This window comes from Alosa pseudoharengus, unplaced genomic scaffold (genome assembly GCF_046254945.1).
Source record: "Alosa pseudoharengus isolate Yale_2024_CS ecotype anadromous, Long Island Sound unplaced genomic scaffold, YU_APseudo_1.1 YU_APseudo_1.1_scf_6, whole genome shotgun sequence".
Classification (NCBI taxonomy): domain Eukaryota; kingdom Metazoa; phylum Chordata; class Actinopteri; order Clupeiformes; family Clupeidae; genus Alosa; species Alosa pseudoharengus.
The window spans coordinates 23,592,516-23,612,515 of NW_027468848.1; the positions used below are offsets into that span (position 1 = coordinate 23,592,516).

A 20,000-nucleotide genomic window follows, 5' to 3' on the forward strand; every position below is an offset into this window, starting at 1 on the left:
CAATCCAATACTCTCACACACTCACAGACTTACTCACTGGCTTACCTAAACAAACACGGGTTGGTCTGGCTGTGCCTTGTTGTGGATATCTTATGGTTAATACAGAAAGCAATTGGCTTCATTTCAATGGTATAGCCTCTCTCAAAAATTCAGCTAGCTGTATTATATGCTGTACACACACACACACACACACACACACACACACACACACACACACACACACACACACACACACACACACACACACACACACACACACACACACACACACACACACACACACACACACACACACACACACACACACACACACACACACACACACACACACACACACACACACACACATATATATTATACATACGTAAATGTATATATACACCGCTGCCTGGCCCGGACTTGTCTTGTTTGAGGAAATGGATACTTCATCCATGTATACTGACCCTTTGCTGTAAAAGTAAACATGTTCCCATCGTTAACAAAATAGTTACCTGGCTCCTCAGTCCTGGATCTTTGGAGGCATGAATGATGGATACAGAATGTGTGTGTGTGTATATATATATATATATATATATATATATATATTAGGGGTGTCACAATTCTCCAAATCCTCGATTCGATGTAATTTTCGATTTTAAAGTCACGATTCGATTCGATTTTCGATCTTTTTAAAATATTACTATTAATGCATTCCTTATATGTTATTTACTCTTTTTGGCCTTTTCTTTTTCGGGAGGCTTTTATTTTGAAACCGCTTTGAAACCGTTCCAACCGTGAGGTTGTAATGTAAACAGAACTAACATTAGGCTAAAACAGAGACGTGAACATGGTAAAATGAAACAACACAGAATGTTAATTTCATTGTTTCAGCACACTCCGAAGAGACCCAAGGTTAGTGTTCATGGAATATGTACTTATAAATGTGCATTTTAAGCCTTAAAGTAACTTTGGACTGTAATTAGACCATCTTTTCACTTGCTAAGTTGAGTAGGCTAAGTTAGTTTTAATTGACGTGAATGAACGAATACTTCCACACCGGTGATTTCAAAGTAGCAAGAGGGGCTTTGATTTCGGTAGGTTGATGTGTAGGCCTATATTTTAACTGGCTGCAGCTTAAAATTAGAGGAGTGTTGACGCTGCAGTTCAGCACGTGCATGTGTGTTTGTGCGTCTTGTCGAAGTTCGAAGTTCGAGATTGAGATGTAATTTCGATTGATTTCGAAATAAAATCGAAATCGTGACACCCTTAATATATATATATATATATTAGGGGTGTAACGGTACACAGAAGTCACGGTTCGGTTCATACCTCGGTTCGGACATCACGGTTCGGTACGAGTTCGGTACAGTGGAGGGAAAAGCAAAACAAAAATGCAGAAAGCATTTTTTTTTGTACATGTCTCAGGCTGTACCACCTAGTGTCATACAGTCTCTTCCCTGAGCTATCTGCAACAGCCTGAAGTGTGTAAGATGTAGGCTAAACAGTACAATAAGTACAATAAGTACCCAGACTCCATCTGTAACTTGTAAACAAAATAAGACAATCAGCTCTAAAACTGAAAATAGGCCTACAGCATCTCTTATTTCTGAAAGTGCAAATTACATAGAAAAATGATTTTTAAAAATCCACTTAAGCAAGACCTTCAACATCTGTGTTTAGTTGTATATGGAAGGGTCTACAATTTGCCTCAATATTTTTTTTATTGTGTGTAAAGTAATAATCTAGCCTACTAACTGTGAAAATATCACACTATTTTGCCTTTTTAAAAAAAACGAAATTGCTCCTTTCATTTCATAAACAGACTACAACTAGAAGTCACGTGACTTTGCCCTTTGACGTTAACTCACCGTAGCATGGTTTGTTTATTAGCCTGGTTAGCGTTGTCACTTTATTTTACTGTCTATGCACTTAACACTACCAGAACCTCATGTGAGAAGTTACAAGTTACCCCAACATAAAGGTAATTACCACGCGATTTACATAGCTTTCTGTCATTACGAAATCATTTAATTTAAGCCATAGGTTTTGGCCCTATTTGTATGTGTATCCAAAGGCTGCTGAAGCGCAGGGGAAGTTTTTTCCCCTCGTTTCAGTGATTGGTAGCCTACATCATCTGGGTGATGGCTTCGAATATGTGTAGCATTTTTTCCACTCACATACCCAACAACTGCTGAACAACGCCGACACACAGTTTCATCTTATCCACCACTCTTTCGTCTGTACTAACGTTACTGTAACTGAAGTTCTTAAACTTGCGATCTTAAAGAGACCAGCGGATCCTCTAACTCTTGTGGGTCTAACCTTAGTGCTGCTAATGACTGACGGACTCGACCGACGACCTGACAAAAAAAAACATAGGCGCCAATCAGAGCTTCAGAGCTAAGGCGAGGCTACAGATTAGCGTTAGGTGTCGCTAAAGAACTCCCGTAACTCTCGCTACTTAACAGTAATTGCGCATGACATTAATTAATCCACACACGAGTTGTATGTATTTTTATACCGTGTATTCTACGTGTAAATTCATGCACCGAACCGTGACGCCCGTACCGTTTCGGTTCAATACGAATACATGAACCGTTACACCCCTAATATATATATACATTTTATATATTTTTTTATGTTATATATCTCAGACCGTGACATGACTGATTGAGAATCTACACATTTTCAAAACTGAGGTTTTATTGGGTGGGTGGGGAGAGATGGAGAAAACTACAGAGAGAGAGGGTGAGAGATGGAGAATACTACAAAGTAAGGGGCCGTCCACAGCAAGAACAACAACTGTAAAAATAACGTAAAAAGTATCGTTCTTGTTGACAGCCAATCAGAATCAGTCAGTCAGTGTCGATGCTTTTATCATTATAGTTATAGTTAATCGTTCCTGGTGTGAATTCCCCTTAAGATGTTCCATAATGCCATTCTGGTCATCAGCAGGCTTCACCTGCCCCCCCTTTTTACGTTCAGTGGAGTGTAGGACCAGATGGAGAGTCCTACAGTCCACAGTGAAGAAGAGATAGGACTCGTGTTCCATTACAGAACAACAATTTCTTCTCCGAAGCTATTCCAAACTCTTGTTCACATGTTTGTCTTCCTCCCTGGAACACTTCCTTTTCTCTGATTCTTACAGTTGTTTTTGCTCACTTGTTCTTGTGTTCTGCTTTGGCTGAGACCAGCGACTGTGCTGCTGTGCTCTTCTGCGTGCGTGCGTGCGTGCGGGCGTGTGTGCGCGTGTCTGCGACTGTGCGTGCGTGCGGGCGTGCGTGTGTGTGTGTGTGTGTCTGTCTGAGTGGATTTGCGTGCAACTTGGTCCTTTGTCCTTGGGCTCATGTGGGACTTTTTGCCGTGTGTGTTTGAACGCAACACTAAGTCTGTGGTTGCCATCCTGTGTGTCTGCAGCAACAGCTGGAGGAGGAGGCGGCTAAGCCTCAGGAGCCCGAGCGTTCCATTTCACCCCCGCCCAGCGAAGCCAAGCACCGCAGCCTGGTCCAGATCATCTACGACGAGAACAGGGTGAGTGTGTACACACACACACACACACACACACACACCAACACACACACACACATCAACATACACGCACAAACACACATCAACATACACACACAGTAAATTTTTACCCTTTGTACACATAAAACTGAGCGTTCACATACATACACACAACAAATGCGTTGCCCTCTTCTCTGTATTGGTTGAGAGCATAATGAACTGCTTGTGTATAATCAGCAGGCCTTAGCGCATGTGTTGAGCACCTGTAACATAAACACATCCCAGCCGCTTGGTGCAATGCACAGGGAGGCCTCGCGGAGGGTGGCAGAGCTGTGGAGCTGTGGGGGTGTGTGTGTGTGGGTGGGTGGTTGTAGGTGTATGTCTATACTTTTAGTGGAGTGTGCCAACTAACATCGTTAAATGTGTGTGTGATGTGCAGCAGGATGGCATGTGAGACCTGCAGGTCTAGTAGTAGTAGGAGCAGCAGTAGTTGTAGTGGCAGCTGCTGGTGTTGCTCTTAGTCCACCTAGTGGTCAGTATGCACATCAGAGGAAAAACAGCCTGTCTGTGTGTGTCTCTAACAGTGATGCCACTGCCTCTAAAATCTTGAGTAACAGAAGGTGGTGTGTGAGTTTAAACTCAGAAACAGTCCTGTCTAACATTCACACACATGCTCACTCACACACCTCTTATGCAGTCTTTAGGTAACGCCCCTGAGCTCTGTGAACTGTGAGTAGGCTCTGTGAACTGTCAGGTGGCACGTGTCTTTTTAATGATTATTAGGGTGTTATGTGAGGTTAAGGTCACTGCGTTAAGCTGCAGTTATTCATTCAAGCCATGATTAGTCAGGCAAAACAGGGTCTCATTTGAACAGTGTGGGGTTTCATGCCTCCTTAGATGCCTTTGAGTGTGTGTGTGTGTGTGTGTGTGGTGGGGGGAGGGCTGCTTATGTGTGTGTATGTGTGTGCTTCCTCAATGCCCTGTAATTACCGTAATATGGTTGAGATGCCGGCATTTGTTGGCATTAACGGTGTGACTCAATCTCTACCATTACTTATTCATTCCTTGGTGTGGTGTGAAGCTGGACACAACAGGTGCTCTCCAGTTGCAGTGGGTCAGGCAGGTGGGAAGAGAGAGCGAGAGACTGCGCTGATTGGAAACTGATTGGCTGATTATGGAATGGAATGGAACTGAGGGAAACCTTAATCATTGTTTATCTTTTTTGACCAGTAGAGGGAGCTACTTCTAAGAATGTATGAGCTGATCCAGCTCCATGTAGAGAAATATAAGTCACAACAGGCTTACATGCAGCTTGAATGTTGGCTTTAAATGAAAGACATGCTTACTGTACACTCACACTCACACAGTCCTCCACCCTGATTTTTCTCAGCCTTGCTGCCTTTCTGTGAGTTGGCCATTGGCCCTGCTGAGCTGCGTGGCTGGCCTTGTGTGCTCTTTGTGCCAGCCCTAATAACAAGGGTTACATCAGGCCAGGCGAGGTGGGGTCGGGCTGGGGAAACTGTTCCCATTGTGACCCCTCTCACAGAAGGGATTAGATTATCTGTAAACCAGGGCCTGATCAGGCCTCATTAGAAACCCTACAGTATTAGCCTCGCAGTGGGCTGAGGTGACAGCAGTCAAAACTTGCTCTCTCTTTGCGTGCGTGCGTGCGTGCGTGCATGCGTGAAGCTTAGGAGAGAAAACTGTGTTTATGTCTACCCTCATCCATACTTCATATGCCTGGTATAGGCACTGAGAAATGCATTTTTTATGCTTCTCAGAGAGAGAGGAGGAGATGATAAAGAGAGAGAGAGATGGATATGGAAACTGCTGCCCACATATCATCTTAGCACTGCTAAAAAAATGAATAGTCATGTTCTTAGAGCTGTTCGCTCCCTCCCCCTCCTCCTCCACATACACACAGGCGCACACACGCACACACACATGCACGCACACACACGCACGCACACACCGCTGTAATTGAGGGAAATGAAGTGAGATAGAAAGCCTTGGAGAGCTGGCTGTCTCATCATGGCAATTTTACTCCCTCATCAGTGGCGAGAGAAATAAGGAGTGGAGCAGGGGCAAGTGGGGATACTGAACTGAGTGTGCGTGTGTGTGTACCTGCATAAAATAATCGAAAAATTAGTAAGTTAATGAAAGAGATTGCGTGTGTGTGTGTGCGCGTGCGCTCATGTAGATGATTTTAGATATGGTATGGTATAGGCGCTCTTGTTATCTCAGATTTACATCCTCTTGTCCTGTTGTTGTGTGTAGCTGAGTTGGGAAATTATACAGGGGGAGAGAGCCTGGGGTGGGATTGCGTTTTGAGAGCTCTATTAATAGTGTACTCATCCATTTGAGAGAGAGGGAGAGAGAAAAGGCAAGTGTGAGGCTTTGCCGTGGTGATAGGAAATGTGAGTCTATGCTGTTGACGTGCTAACAGTGTTTGTGTTTTTCGTTTACAGAAAAAAGCTGAGGAAGCACACAGGGTTTTGGAGGGACTTGGACCCAGGGTGGAACTGGTGAGTTTCCCTCCCTATTTTCCATTCCTGACTTTTTCTTTTTAAAATATTTTTTGGACTCTTGGGAATAAATACATGACAATCTTTTTCATATAAAATGTGTGTAAGTGCTTTACATGATCACATTTATCTTACTATGTCTCACTTCAAAATGGCCGACGGCCCCCCTTGTGTGTATCCTTAGATGTAGCATATTGGGTCTTGACATGTCCACAAGAACCCATAGAAATGGAATATCCATGTTTCATCCAATACAAGTTCTGTAGATGTATAGTCCATGTATAACCCATCATATACACCAATTGGAATTGAAATAGAAATCGCAAATATTTCTATTTTTGTGCAGTTATTCCATATTTATTGTAGTTATTTCATATCTGTGCCCCTGAAATACAATCCAAATGCAAGCATGAAAAGTGTTACCTTTCATTTGAGACCAAGATTATGCTTCTACACAAAGGGGTCCATATGCAGTAAGCATTTGATTGTCAGTATGCATTTTGGATAACCAAAAGTCCTATGGGGAGTTTCCATAGGGCAATTTACAAAATGCATGAGCATACCTTGGCAAAAAATGGTCTAAAGTGCTCATATTTTCATTCTATATTGTTCTACCTTTGCAGACAGCTTCACAAGACCTGGTGCTAGGGCACAGTTGTGTTTCTAAGTCATATCAAGTGACCTAGAAGGCTGAAATGTGATCAGTTCAAAGATGCTTGTTATCCGGCAGAAAGAAAAAAAACAATATTCTAGCCTCTGTATCTCTGTTTCAGTATATCACAGTTATTCTGATTGTTTTCCAAGGAACTACAGTGTCTCTGCTTTCCAAAGAGGTCAAGCATTGATTATAGGCCAAACTAGGTGGCATCAATGGCCTCTGAAGCAGGTGTTGTGCAATTTCAGGCAAAACACTTGAAATTGGTATTGTGATCCATGCGGTTAAAGTAATTGTTATCATGGAGGAAACCTTTAACACTGTAGAGTGTGTCAAAGATTTGATGTTCAGAAGGACTTTTAATCAACACCAATATCAACATATTTTCCCACAATAAACACACATTGAGTTTCGGTTGCATATTATGTACATTTGCCATTTGTAACCAATGCAACTATTTATGTGAAATTAAAGATCTCTGCTCACTCTATTTACCCATCATGCATCTCTCTTCTTCTCGCCACCACCCCTCTCCCCTCACACACTGTTAGATGTGTCAGGTCCTGCCAGCTCTCTAATTGGCTGTTTCTGTTTGGCTTGATTCCTCTCTCAACTCCCCAAAATATCCACACAAATCACAAGCCATGTGATTCTCTCCCTTGCTGTGTGTGTGTGTGTGTGTGTGTGTGTGTGTGTGTGTGTGTGTGTGTGTGTGTGTGTGTGTGTGTGTGTGTGTGTGTGTGTGTGTGTGTGTGTGTGTGTGTGTGTGTGTGTGTGTGTGTGTGTGTGTGTGTGTGTGTGTGTGTGTGTGTGTGGATATTAAACCCATGGGATCACACTGGAAATCCCGAACCCATCCATTATACTCTGCACGAAACTTCTGACTTCCAAACGCCACAATTTATTTACCGCCTAATTGGCCAAAGGATATAAGTGCATTAGTGGGGGATTCAGGAATACATTTCTCATCATGTTGATGTGCCCAAGGCCAGTCACTGCACAGTCCTGTGGAAGAGAGTTGGCTCTTTGCACTTACGGAAATTTGGAACGACACATTGGAAAATCCGTAGAGAAAGCCAATTTTCACTCCAGACAAAGTGGAAGTTGAAGCGAGAGTACTGCCACACATTTTCATCCTCACTGCAGATAGCTACTCATTTTTAGTCATCGGTGTGGGAAGACCTTGAGATATTATCTGACCGAGATATTATCTGACTGTTTAATGGAGGGTGTGGTGTGTGTTTTCTAGAGGGTGTTGTCATTCTGTTGTTAGAGGAGTTGGCACAGGTTCACAGTGAGCCCATCACAGAGGAGTGCAGCTTCAAATAACCACTGATTATTATCATTGTTGCATTAAACACATGCAGGTGTGCAGTCTAACACACACACACACACACACACACACACACACACACACACACACACACACACACACACACACACACACACACACACACACACACACACACACACACACACCTCTGTTTGCCACAACTTTCCCTCTTCCCTGCTGACTCTTGTTTCCACAACCCAACAGTTTGTGCAGTCATCATACTAAATACATATTTGTCTAAATGTCTCAGTATTTAAATGTCTGCCACATTTGTATCTGCTAGTATAGTAGCAGTTGCACAACAGTTACAGAGAAGCATAAGCTGTATAATAAAATATATAAAGCCCCAAAATATATATAGAAAAAAAAGCATACTATAAGCTAGGGCTGGGACGATATGCTTTTGTCTCGATTCGATTCTTTCACAATACTTGAGACCTGATTTCGATTTGTATTGTGATTCTACAGTTATTACGATTCGAAAGTATTGTGATTTTCTTTCTTTTCTTTCTTTCATTCTATAAAAAAAAAAAAAAAAAAAAGTTAAATGATACACTTCTAGAGACAATATATTATGAGACATTTCTAAAAACGAATTGTTTTCTAAAAAGAACGCACATCACATGCCTGGATCATGCGCCATTTTCTGCTTTTGGACTGTTTTGCTGGAAACGGATATTATGTTGCCGTTGGCGGTATCGTAGAAAATATTAAGGCAAAATAAAATATAAATCACTGGAAAACATAAATCGATTTTAAAATTAATTGCCAAAAAAAACACAATACACGTGGGAATCAATTCCCCCCCCCCACCTCTACTATAAGGGCTATAGAAAGCTTATAGAGAATGCAGTGTCAGGAAGATCAAACCTTCCATCTCTTGCATTCAAGTTCAGCTTCACGTACACGCCACCAGGCATCATCAGTAGCAACACCTAACTCAGCATTCGCATCCAGTTCTGCAGCTCTGAGCTGAGGAACGGCCTAGCTTTTATTTCCATGTGTGATGCCGTGACCTGGTTTCTGCATCAGAGGGAAAAGTAAGAGAGGGTGAAAGAAAGGGCAGCAAGATGAAATGGTGTAGGGGTGGCGGAGGGTTGAAAGGCGGGGAGTCGGTTAACGCTGATGTGCCTTGATGTGCTAGTCTGAACTGAAACTGGACTCTTACCCTCCAGACATTCCCAGTAATGCTTTTATCTCTCTCTCTCCCCCCCTTTCTCTCTCTCTCTCTCAGCCTCTCTACAACCAGCCCTCTGATACCAAGCAGTACCATGAGAACATCAAAATGTAAGTAACTGCACTCCTCTCCGTTTTAATCCTTAACTTCCCTTCCAGACCATGGCCCTGTCTCTAATAAATGTTCATCTCACTGTCTGCTCTTCCATGAAAATCTGTCAGAATTCACATTTAGATGGTTGCCTATTGACAGACACATAATCTGTTTTAAGAAATGTTGCGGAATAAAATGAGAGACATTGCCCTGCACATGACATATCTGGTGCCTATTTATTTGAACAAAAGCTTTGGTGTTTGTCTCCTCTCCTCTCCTCTCCTCTCCTCTCGTTCTTTTGCCATGTTTGTTCTCTCTTTCAGTCTCCTTTTTTGACATCTCCTACATCCTTCTCTTCCCTTTCTACAAGCCTTTTGATCTGAGAGCCCTCATCTGGCAGAGTAGAATTTTCTTTCTTTTCTTTTTTGATAGTATAATTAATCAACAGGTGTCTGTGTGTGTGTGTGTGTGTGTGTGTGTGTGTGTGTGTGTGTGTGTGTGTGTGTGTGTGTGTGTGTGTGTGTGTGTGTGTGTGTGTGTGTGTGTGTGTGTGTGTGTGTGTGTGTGTGTGTGTGTGTGTGTGTGTGTGTGTGTGTGTGTGTTATTAAATACCTCCACATGGCTTTGATCTTTTACAATTGGTTGCTTTGTCTCCTTGGTTCTTCACCAAGGTCCATTTCTTTCTCCTGTCTTCCTCCTCTCTATGCTTCCATTCAGATGACCATATGGCTGTGTGTATGTGTTGGTGTGTTAACTGACATTTGATGGTGTCTGTAAGTGTGTGTGTGTGTTTATGTACAGCGCACGGTTGGATAAAAGGAACTTTGTACATGGCACAGAGCTGCTAATCTAGTGCCCCTACCATCTGCTCCACAACACAATGCCATCTCTGTGCTCATAGGACCGTACACACACACACACACACACACACACACACACACACACACACACACACACACACACACACACACACACTGTACTAACACGTCTATGCTGCTGCAATATATGCAAACACTGGCATTATTTGTACTCCCATACACCTATTGTCACTCACTCATTCTCTTCCTCTTTCTCTCTCTCTCTCTCTCTCACTCACTCTCACACACACAGTCAGACTGAAACCCACAGTCTGTGTCCTTGTCTTTCCTTGTGCACAACATTACTCCCATCAGCACTAACGTGACCTCAGAGTAACCGATTTTAACGTCAAGCGCTGACAGACAGGAAGCTGTTACAGGGACCTACTGTATATTGGGTTGTGTCCGTTACATTTTTGTTGAATTGTGCTTCAGCTTGCCTTAGGCAGAGAAATTGTCTGCATAATTGTCTGTCTGCATATTCATCTGTGGTATGGACAAGGTAAGGTCTTAGATAAGGTCTGTTCTGTTTTGTGCGAATGCAGTGATTTTCAGATTGTGTGTGTGTGTGTATGAATGTGTGTATTGACTAGTAGACGAAGCTCCACTATGTAGCCACAGATATGTGTGTGCATTTGTAATCATATGGTTTTGTGCTTAACTTGGTATAAAGGTCACTATGGCAACAGGAACTGTGGACATCAGGAAAAGAAGGGATTGGACAGCTTTATAATGGACTGACTTTCTCCCTGTTTCACTCCCTCCCCTCCCCTCCCTCTATCTCTAACTGTATGTCTCTCTCTCTCTTTCTCTATCTGTATGTCTCTCTCTCTCTCTCTATCTGTATGTCTCTCTTTTCTCCTTCTCTCCGTATGCCTCTCTCCCTCTCCCCACCGCCCCCCCCCCCCCCTTCTCTGTCCTGTTTTCATCCTTCTGCAGAAATCAGGCGATGAGGAAGAAGCTCATTCTGTATTTCAAGAGAAGAAATCATGCTCGCAAGCAGTGGGTGAGTTCTAATTGCATGGATGCACACACACACACAGACACTTCCTCTCTCTCTCTCTCTCTCTCTCTCTCTCTCTCTCTCTCTGTCTCTCTCTCTCTCTGTCTCTCTCTCTGTCTCTCTCTCTCTCTGTCTCCCTCTCTCTCCTTGTCTGGCTTGTTCTTGTCTGGCTTGTCCATTACTGTATCCCCACCACAAGATGATGGCTCGGTAGAGAGCTCTTTTTGCCTGTGTGTGTGTGTTTGAGACAGTGTATTTTTCAATACTACCTGCCTTGTTTTATGCTTAATAGAGGGAGTAACTGTCCCAGTTAGTGCGCGTGTGTGTGTGTGTGCGCGCGTGTGTGTGTGTGTGTGCGTGTGTGTGCGTGTGTGCGCGTGTGTGCGAACATGCTCTCCTCTGCACCAAGTGGGTGTTAAACTGGTTCAGCTGATTGGCTGAAGCATGTTTTAGTAGTGGTGTCGGTAGACTGGGTAGTCGGTGCAGTCCTGCGCCCAGCTAAATTTAGCCAACCTGTGGAGGAAGCAGCTGCTCACCTCACCCCAGTGTGCCGCTCCTCACTACTACTACTGCTGCTGCTGCTGGTGGTGGCGGTGGTGGTGGTGGTCATAGTAACGATGATGGGGAGCTCTGAGATTGGGGACCTTGGTGGCATTTTGCTTTCCGCACAACTACCAATTTCATTCAATTTTTAGTCTGATTTGTGCTACGTGTCTTGGGCTGTGGATTTATTCTTATTATAGACAAACACAAGGAAAGGAAAAGGGATGTCAAATACATTGTGTGGGGTTCCACTAGTGAGCGTTGTTATATTTGACTCCATAGCACATGGAGGCAGGGCACGTGGATATTCCTCCAGCAAATTCTTCAGAGCTCAGATCAATATTTCAACCATTAAGGGCTTTAGTTGCATGTCAGCAGGACCACCAGGGTTGTATGTTTAACCCTGTGTGTGTGTGTGTGTGTGTGTGTGTGTGTGTGTGTGTGTGTGTGTGTGTGTGTGTGCGTGTGTGTGCGCGCGCCTGCCTTCAGGAGCAGAAGTTCTGCCAGCGTTATGACCAGCTGATGGAGGCTTGGGAGAAGAAGGTGGAGCGCATCGAGAATAACCCGCGGCGGCGCGCCAAGGAGAGCAAGGTCCGCGAGTACTACGAGAAACAGTTCCCCGAGATCCGCAAGCAGAGGGAGATGCAGGAACGCATGCAAAGGTCTGTCTGCCTGTCTGTCTGTGTATAAAAGATACTGTGTTGTAGGTCTACTATAAGTAGCAGTTTGTTCTTTAGTGAAAGCCATGTCATGAGTCTCTTTAAAGATGACGTTTTGGCCTTTGAGCTGCCCTTCGTAACCATGAGAGATGATGGTCAAATCTAAACTCCTCATGCTTTGTGTTTGAACTTCAGCTCTGATGTTTCACAACACATGGGAAGCTCCAACTCAACTTAGGATGTGTTGAATTCAGGGTGGAGCGCAGTCTCTCTCTCTCTCTCTCTGTCTGTGTGTGTGTCTGTGTGTGTCTGTGTGTGTGTGCGCGCGTGCACGTGTATAGTTCCTCGAAACTCCAGATCAAGCTTTTGTTCACCCTCGGCACATTTGTGCAACGGCTCAGCGGTTAGTTTGTGCAACAGCCTGTGGTCACCCCCCTGCCGCCCACGCAGCGTTTAGAGCGTCACTGACCCCTGTGTGCTGCCGCTGCACAACGGGCGCCAGTGCCACCACCACCGTACCGCATCTCACGACAGCAGGCAGCACACAACTCCTCATCTGGGCTGGTGCAGTGTAGGAAACTCAACGTTTTTAATAGTGGGAGAATAGGAGCTGGGTTCTGCTTTTTATGTTGTTTTCCCTCCAGAAGATTCTTATTTCAAACCTTGAAGACTTGGCTATCTCTATGGTGGTGCCCCTTATATGAAGACTTGGCTATGCCCCTTATATGAAGTCTTGGATATCTCTATGGTGGTGCCCCTTATATGAAGACTTGGCTATCTCTATGGTGGTGGCCCTTATATGAAAGGAACTTCAGAGCAGTCTGTCCCCAGGGCTTTGCTGAATGTGATGTCAGTATTGTGAATCACATCAGTAGACGTCAGAGCGAAGTTCCCTCTGGAGTCATTGAGTCAAAGTATGATTGCAGTGTAATGAACATTTTTGGTGTAAAGGTGATTAGCGAGTCAGACGTCATCTGTGGTTTTTGGTTCATCTGTGTGTCAACCGTGGCATCAGTGGTTCATTTATGAGGTGTCAAAGGTACAAGGAACAACTTAGCTTTTGTTAACAAAAAGTTATAACAGACATAAATGCAATGTGAATGACAAAGGGGATCATGTACAGTACCCTCCAGAATTATTGGCACCTTTGGTAAAGCTGACTAAAATCAGGTATAAAAAATAATCTTTTGGCGCTTTATTGTACTCTCACAATGTAAACAATGAGGAAAAATCCACCCTTGAAGGGAAGCAAATTTATTCTGAGAAAAAGAAAAATCTCATAACGGAATAAATATTTTGAACAAAAACACGTTGCTTACAATTATTGGCACCCCTAGAAAAATCTTACATACAAAACGTAACAGAAGCATTCTATCTAATTTCAACTTATTCAAGTTAATCAGAGCATCTTTCAGAAGCAGTTCATGACTTTCTTTTTCACTAAGGTACCAAAATAAAGTGACAGAGGTTAAATCCTCTAGTCATTTTTCAACATTGGAAAGGCAAGAGAATACACTAAATTTAAATAAAAAGAGAGAGTGTTTGACATTTGTAAGTCAGGGAATGTCTAGACAAACTAGGTACTTGAAAATGCCTATATTTACAGTTAAAACAATGATTAAAAGGTTCTAATCAACTGTAAATGTGACATACATGCTTGGACAAAGACCCATGGTTATCTTGCCCCCACGTACAGTATAGGCAAAAAATTTCTTGGTCACCAAGTCCCACAAAAAATCTTCAAAAGTGACCTCACTGCTAATAGATTATTTAGAGGGCATGCCAGGTAAGAACCTGTCCAGTCATTTAATTACCAATATAAACGGCAGGAGTTACTGAATGCTACAGTGACTTCCAGACACTCTGAAAGTGTTCTATTGTCAGATGAAATGAAAATTGCGCTTTTTGGCTAGAAACACTTTAGGTGTGTTTGTGTTTGGCGTACACATAGAAGAATGACTATACTGAAAAAAAAACCCATGCCTAATGAGAATTATGGTGGAGGTGCTGTGATATTGTGGGGCTGTTTTTATTCCCAAAGGCCTTGGGAACCTAATTAACGTGCATGGTATCAGAAACATTTTCGAAGGAAATCTGCCAAGACACTAAAAGTGGGTCATGATTGGATCATTTATCAGGTCAGTGAACTAAAACAAACGTCCAGATCAAAACAAATATGGTTTACTGAGCACAAAATCAAACTTCCGCCATTGCCATCTCAGTCCCCTGATCTAAACTCCATAGAAAAACATTGGGGTGTGTCAAAGAGGAGAATGCACAAGTTGTGGACCTAGGAATCTGGACAGTCTGGGGAGATTTTGTAAAGACTAATGGTCTTAAATCCCTTGCTTTGTATTCTTCAACTTTATGGGGTGTCATAGGAGAATATTACAAGCTGTTTTATTGGCAAAGGGAGACTTAAGAAGGTATTAGAATTAGTAGTGCCAATAATTGTGAGCATTTTTTGTTAAAAATATTTATTTCTTTGAGATTTTCCTTTTTCTCAAAATAAATGTTCTTCCGTTCAAGGTTGGATTTTTACTCATTGTTTTTTTAATTGGGAGGTCACCAACAAATAATTTTTTATACCGGTTTTTAGTCAACTTTAGCAGAGGTGCAATAATTCTGGAGAGTACTATATATTTAATTGGCTGTGTGTATGTGTAAGTGTGTATCAGTGGAAGTGTACCTATGTTTTAAGTGGTAGCAAATGATTGCTTGTTATTGTTATGAGTTATTTTTTTTGTTATGTTTGTTTTTTTGTTCTGTGTCTATTCTGTATTGTGTATGAGTTTTTCTTTTACTGATATTGTGTTTGTTTGTGTCTGCAGTCGTGTTGGGCAGCGTGGGGGAGGACTGGCCTCAGCGGCACGAAGTGAACACGAGGTCTCCGAGATCATCGACGGTATCTCTGAGCAGGAGGTAAACATACACTCCATCACACTCGCGCGCACACACACACACACACACACACACACACACACACACACACACACACACACACACACACACACACACACTCTCTTCTCAAACATACACACCCTTTTCTCACACACACACACACACACACACACACTTTTCTCACACACACACACACACGCACAGGCGCACACACACACACACCTGCACTCCTGTGCCCTCTGCAGGTGTGAACAGTGTGGTTTGTGTGACCCCCCAGGTCATAGACGCTAAAGAGATGCATTCCATCTCACCACTTGAAGGCTTCCATTTCCCCAATTATCTCTCACTCTCTGTACAACCATGTCACAATGTCTCGCTGCTTCCCCTTTCATTCTTGTGTGTGTGTGTGTGTGTGTGTGTGTGTGTGTGTGTGTGTGTGTGTGTGTGTGTGTGTGTGTGTGTGTGTGTGTGTGTGTGTGTGTGTGTGTGTGTGTGTGTGTGTGTGTGTGTGTGTCGTGCTGGGAAAAAAAGTATTTCTTTAGTCATTTTCACTCAACAAGTGTACTGTAATCTCACCCATAATCGGGCAGTGGTGGTAGTTCTGTTATTATCTCGGCTCCCTCAAGTTCCTCTGCGATAGCTGTGTAGCTGTTCAGAGAAGCCTCACACTTCCCCTCTGCTGACCTATATCACACACACACACACACACACACAGACAGACAGACGTATGCCCTTACACACTATAGAAGCCCTATATGTCCACATGTGTGGATTTACCCTATTGCCCGCCTTTGCCTTCTCTGTCTGTCTCTCATTCTTCCTCTCTCCCTCTCTTTCTTTCTCCCTCCCTCTCCCTCTCTTTCTTTCTCCCTCTCTCCCGTCTGTCCTGGTCAGAACTCGGAGAAGCAGATGCGTCAGCTGGCGGTCATTCCACCCATGCTGTTCGATGCGGAGCAGCAGCGCATCAAGTTCATCAACATGAACGGCCTGATGGACGACCCCATGAAGGTCTACAAAGACCGGCAGGTCATGAACATGTGGAGCGAACAGGAGAAGGACACGTTCCGCGAGAAGTGAGTGTGTGTGTGTGTGTGCGTGCGCGCGTGTGCGTGTGTTTTAGGTGTTAACAAACAGACAAACTGTCGGTCAGCTTATGTGCATGTGTGTGTCTTCATATGCTGATAGCGCATGTAAGCAACACTGTGTGTGTGTGTGAGCGAGAGAGTGTGTAAGTTTGTGTGTGTGTGTGTGAGCGAGAGAGTGTGTAAGTTTGTGTGTGTGTGTGTGTGAGCGAGAGAGTGTGTAAGTTTGTGTGTGTGTGTGCATGCATTTATGCATGCTCTCACTTCTGCCTGTCTGTCGAGCCGAGGTGTTGAGGGTTGCGTGACATGCTCTCGCTGCAAGGCCTGCGCTGCGGTTAGCCCCCCACGCCAATCAAGCGAAGCATCAGAGGGTGGCGTGATGAGCGCTACACACCCTTACCACACTCACCTCTCTCGACAGAGGTCACACAGACGGAGGGGAAGAGGAAGTGGGGAGGCCCAGAGAGCGAGAGAGAGAAACACACACACACACACACACACCACAAGATAACTGTTCACCCAGTACCAGGAGTGCATATGTTATCCACCTGTATGAGTATGGCCTGTATGACCTGTTTTTGCTGGACTTGAGGCATCAGGTGGTGGTCAGTCTCGGTCTGCTGTGGAACTGGCAGTGGTGCTGAATACATTTCCAGCTGCCCTGCTTTTCATTTAGTCTGCTGTCACCATATTTTATGAGGGAGCGCAATGAAAGAATGCGTTTGGGTGATTGAGCCCTTGGCGTCTCAGAAGGCCATGTGAGGGGGTTTTGTGTGCATGAAGTTCCTGAGTTTGTGCAGCCTTCCCCTGTGTCTGTCTGTGCACTGCACCTGTTCATGACCTTCTCCCTGTATGTTAGAGGTGTGTGTGTGTGTGTGTCTGCGTGTGTGTAGGGGGGAGCTCATTTAGGTCTGGTGCCTTTGTGCCAAGAGGTGTTTTATAGGAATTAGTGGTCTTTGTGTTTGTAGGAATTAGTAGTCAGTGTTGATTGTGTGTTCTTTTTCTGTGTGTTTCAGGTTCATTCAGCATCCAAAAAACTTTGGTCTGATTGCCTCTTTCCTGGAGAGAAAGGTAGCGGAACAGACTGTTTTGATGCGTATCTGTTTACATTCTATTTGTCACACATCCTGCGGTACTCACCATTTCTGCTCGTGTGTATGTGTGTGTGTGTTTTCAGACTGTGGCAGAGTGTGTGCTCTTCTACTACCTGACCAAGAAGAACGAGAACTATAAAAACATTGTCCGCAGGAACTACCGCCGGCGTGGTCGAAGCCAGGTGTGTGTCTCAGTGAGTTTGCATGTGCGTTTGTGTCCGCCTTTGTGTGTCCCTCCGTCCGTGTGTGTGTGTGTGTGTGTGTGTGTCAGAGAGTGAGAGTGAGAGTGAGAGTGAGAGTGAGAGTGTGTGTGTGTGTGTGTGTGTGTGTGTGTGTGTGTGTGTGTGTGTGTGTGTGTGTGTGTGTGTGTGTGTGTGTGTGTGTGTGTGTGTGTGTGTGTGTGTGTGTGTGTGTGTGTGTGTGTGTGTGTGTGTGTGTGTGTGTGTGTGTGTGTGTGTGTGTGTGTGTGTGTGTGTGTGTGTGTGTGAGTAGTCTTGAGCTCCATCAATGCTGATGTGTGATTGCCCCAGTAGCTGACCCGTAAGTGTTTCTGGTGGGGCACTGTGCACTGCAGTAGTTCTCAGGAGCTCCATATCTCTCCAGCTAAACGCTGGAGCTTGTGTAAGAGCATCCCCAGTCGACTCGGAGCGGAGCTTGTGGATTAGTGTTTTCCACCCGCTCGGTTTGAAGGAGCATAGCTGTAGAAACTGACCCTGGCGTCAACCAATCAGGGAAGTCATTAGCTGTTTCAGTTCCATTAAAATGCCATTTGTGAAATTGTGAAGCCAAATTACTCAGTTGAGTACACAATACCTGTGAAGCAGAGCTACAGTGTGTCTGCTCCTCTTCTGCAGCAGGTATTTTAACTCGCATCTTTCAGTTTCTGTCTTTTTCGATAGGTAACTAGCTTTTAGATAATATCCATTCAAACTGTTGTCAAATGTTTAGGAACGTTCGCCTATATTTGCAAATTTAAACACACATCAAGAGTGCTTGCGTGAGACTGAGACAGAAAGGAAGAGAGAGAAACAAGAAGTTCTGAGATCTAGAGGTGGCTAAGGTCACTGCTGTGTGTGTGTGTGTGTGTGTGTGTGTGTGTGTGTGTGTGTGTCTGTCTATGCACAGCATGGTTATTTGCAATGCAGTTATTATTCATGTATCAGTCATGCAACATCATCAAAATAAAGTGTCTTACTGTTTTCCCAAGAAAGCAGCTCTGTGGCAATAATACTGACTCACTCACAGATACCATCTGATATTACTGTCTAGCAGCACATTCATTGTCAGTCGCACACATATGCACACAATGTGGGAATTACCTTGATGACCTAGATTAGAGAGGTCCTTTAGTGTGCAAACCAGAAAGAGGCGATTGAGTGATGGAATTATGTGCCTGGAGTGTGCATCATGACCATCAGATGAAGCTTCCTCTGATAGCTAGACATTAACGTGTGTGTGTGTGTGTGTGTGTTTGTGTGTATGGTTGGTTTCACAGCACACTCAGCAACAGCAGCAGCAAGTGAACCGGAATAACCAGGAAGAGAAAGAGGAGAAGGAGAAGGAAAAGGATGGGGAACGAGAGGAGGAGAAGAACGAGGGAGAGGACAAGGAGGACGGCATGAAGTTAGTATTGTGTGTTGGTTTTTTTCTCTCTCTTTCCTCTGTCTCCTCCTTTCTTTATGAGTTTCTATGGAATACTTAGCCAACTATATGCCTTTTGTACATCTAGAATGTCAGAGTATTGTTTGTCCTGTACATGTCAGAGATACACTTTGGCACCAGTTTGAGTTTTATATTTGAATTTGCATTAATCAAATAAGTATCTGACCCACCCTGACAGACCTTAATGCCTCTTGAACACACACACACACACACACACACACACACACACACACACACACACACACACACACACACACACACACACACACAAACTATATTAGCAGAAGTGTATGCACCCCCTGGATGAACATGATCATTACATCGTCCCCCTCCGGTCTGTGCGCTTGGCTGGCCCAGCTGGTGCGCCTATATTTAGCATCCCCATAGCGCAAGATGAATGGGACTGTGGGGAAGATAAATGAGGATGCTCCATCTCTGTTCTCACTTCCTGTCATCAGCTATTGTGCTGATGCTGGCTATTCCGCCAAACAGAAACTTCACCAGAGGGGGGATGTGACTACATGCCTGTTTGTGTGTGTGCGTGCGCGCCTGTATGTGTGTGAGAGAGAATCTGTCTTTGTTCTTCTGCGAGTTTAATGTTGTCTGTGTGTGTGTGTGTGTGTGTGTGTGTGTCCAGGGACGACACGTCTGGCGAAGACGGGGAGGATAAGGAGCCGGTGGCGGTGAAGGGCCGGCGCACGGCCAACAGTCGCGGCCACCGCAAGGGCCGCATCACACGCTCCATGGCCAACGAGCAAGAGGAGACCAGCACTCCTCCACTCAGCAGTGACCTAGGTAAACTTGCATTTCACACAGACACACACACACACACACACACCACACCTCGGCGTAGCAATATCTTTCATACAGTTTTTCAACTCACTGGTCGCTGCATATACACCCAGCACTCTTGCAGATGTGCTTAGACCT

At 44.2% G+C, this 20,000-nt stretch overlaps 1 protein-coding gene across 1 annotated transcript in view; it reads left to right on the forward strand.

Moving 5' to 3' along the window:
- ncor2 (nuclear receptor corepressor 2) overlaps positions 1-20,000 on the forward strand; it is a gene marked incomplete in the record, with an annotated part of 110,346 nt that overhangs the window by 52,115 nt on the left and 38,231 nt on the right. The window contains 11 exon segments of the mRNA XM_076270286.1: positions 3,397-3,510; positions 5,955-6,011; positions 9,234-9,286; positions 11,066-11,132; positions 12,162-12,334; positions 15,163-15,253; positions 16,127-16,305; positions 17,331-17,385; positions 17,492-17,590; positions 18,904-19,031; positions 19,708-19,865. Coding sequence (XP_076126401.1) covers positions 3,397-3,510; positions 5,955-6,011; positions 9,234-9,286; positions 11,066-11,132; positions 12,162-12,334; positions 15,163-15,253; positions 16,127-16,305; positions 17,331-17,385; positions 17,492-17,590; positions 18,904-19,031; positions 19,708-19,865 — 1,174 coding nt within the window.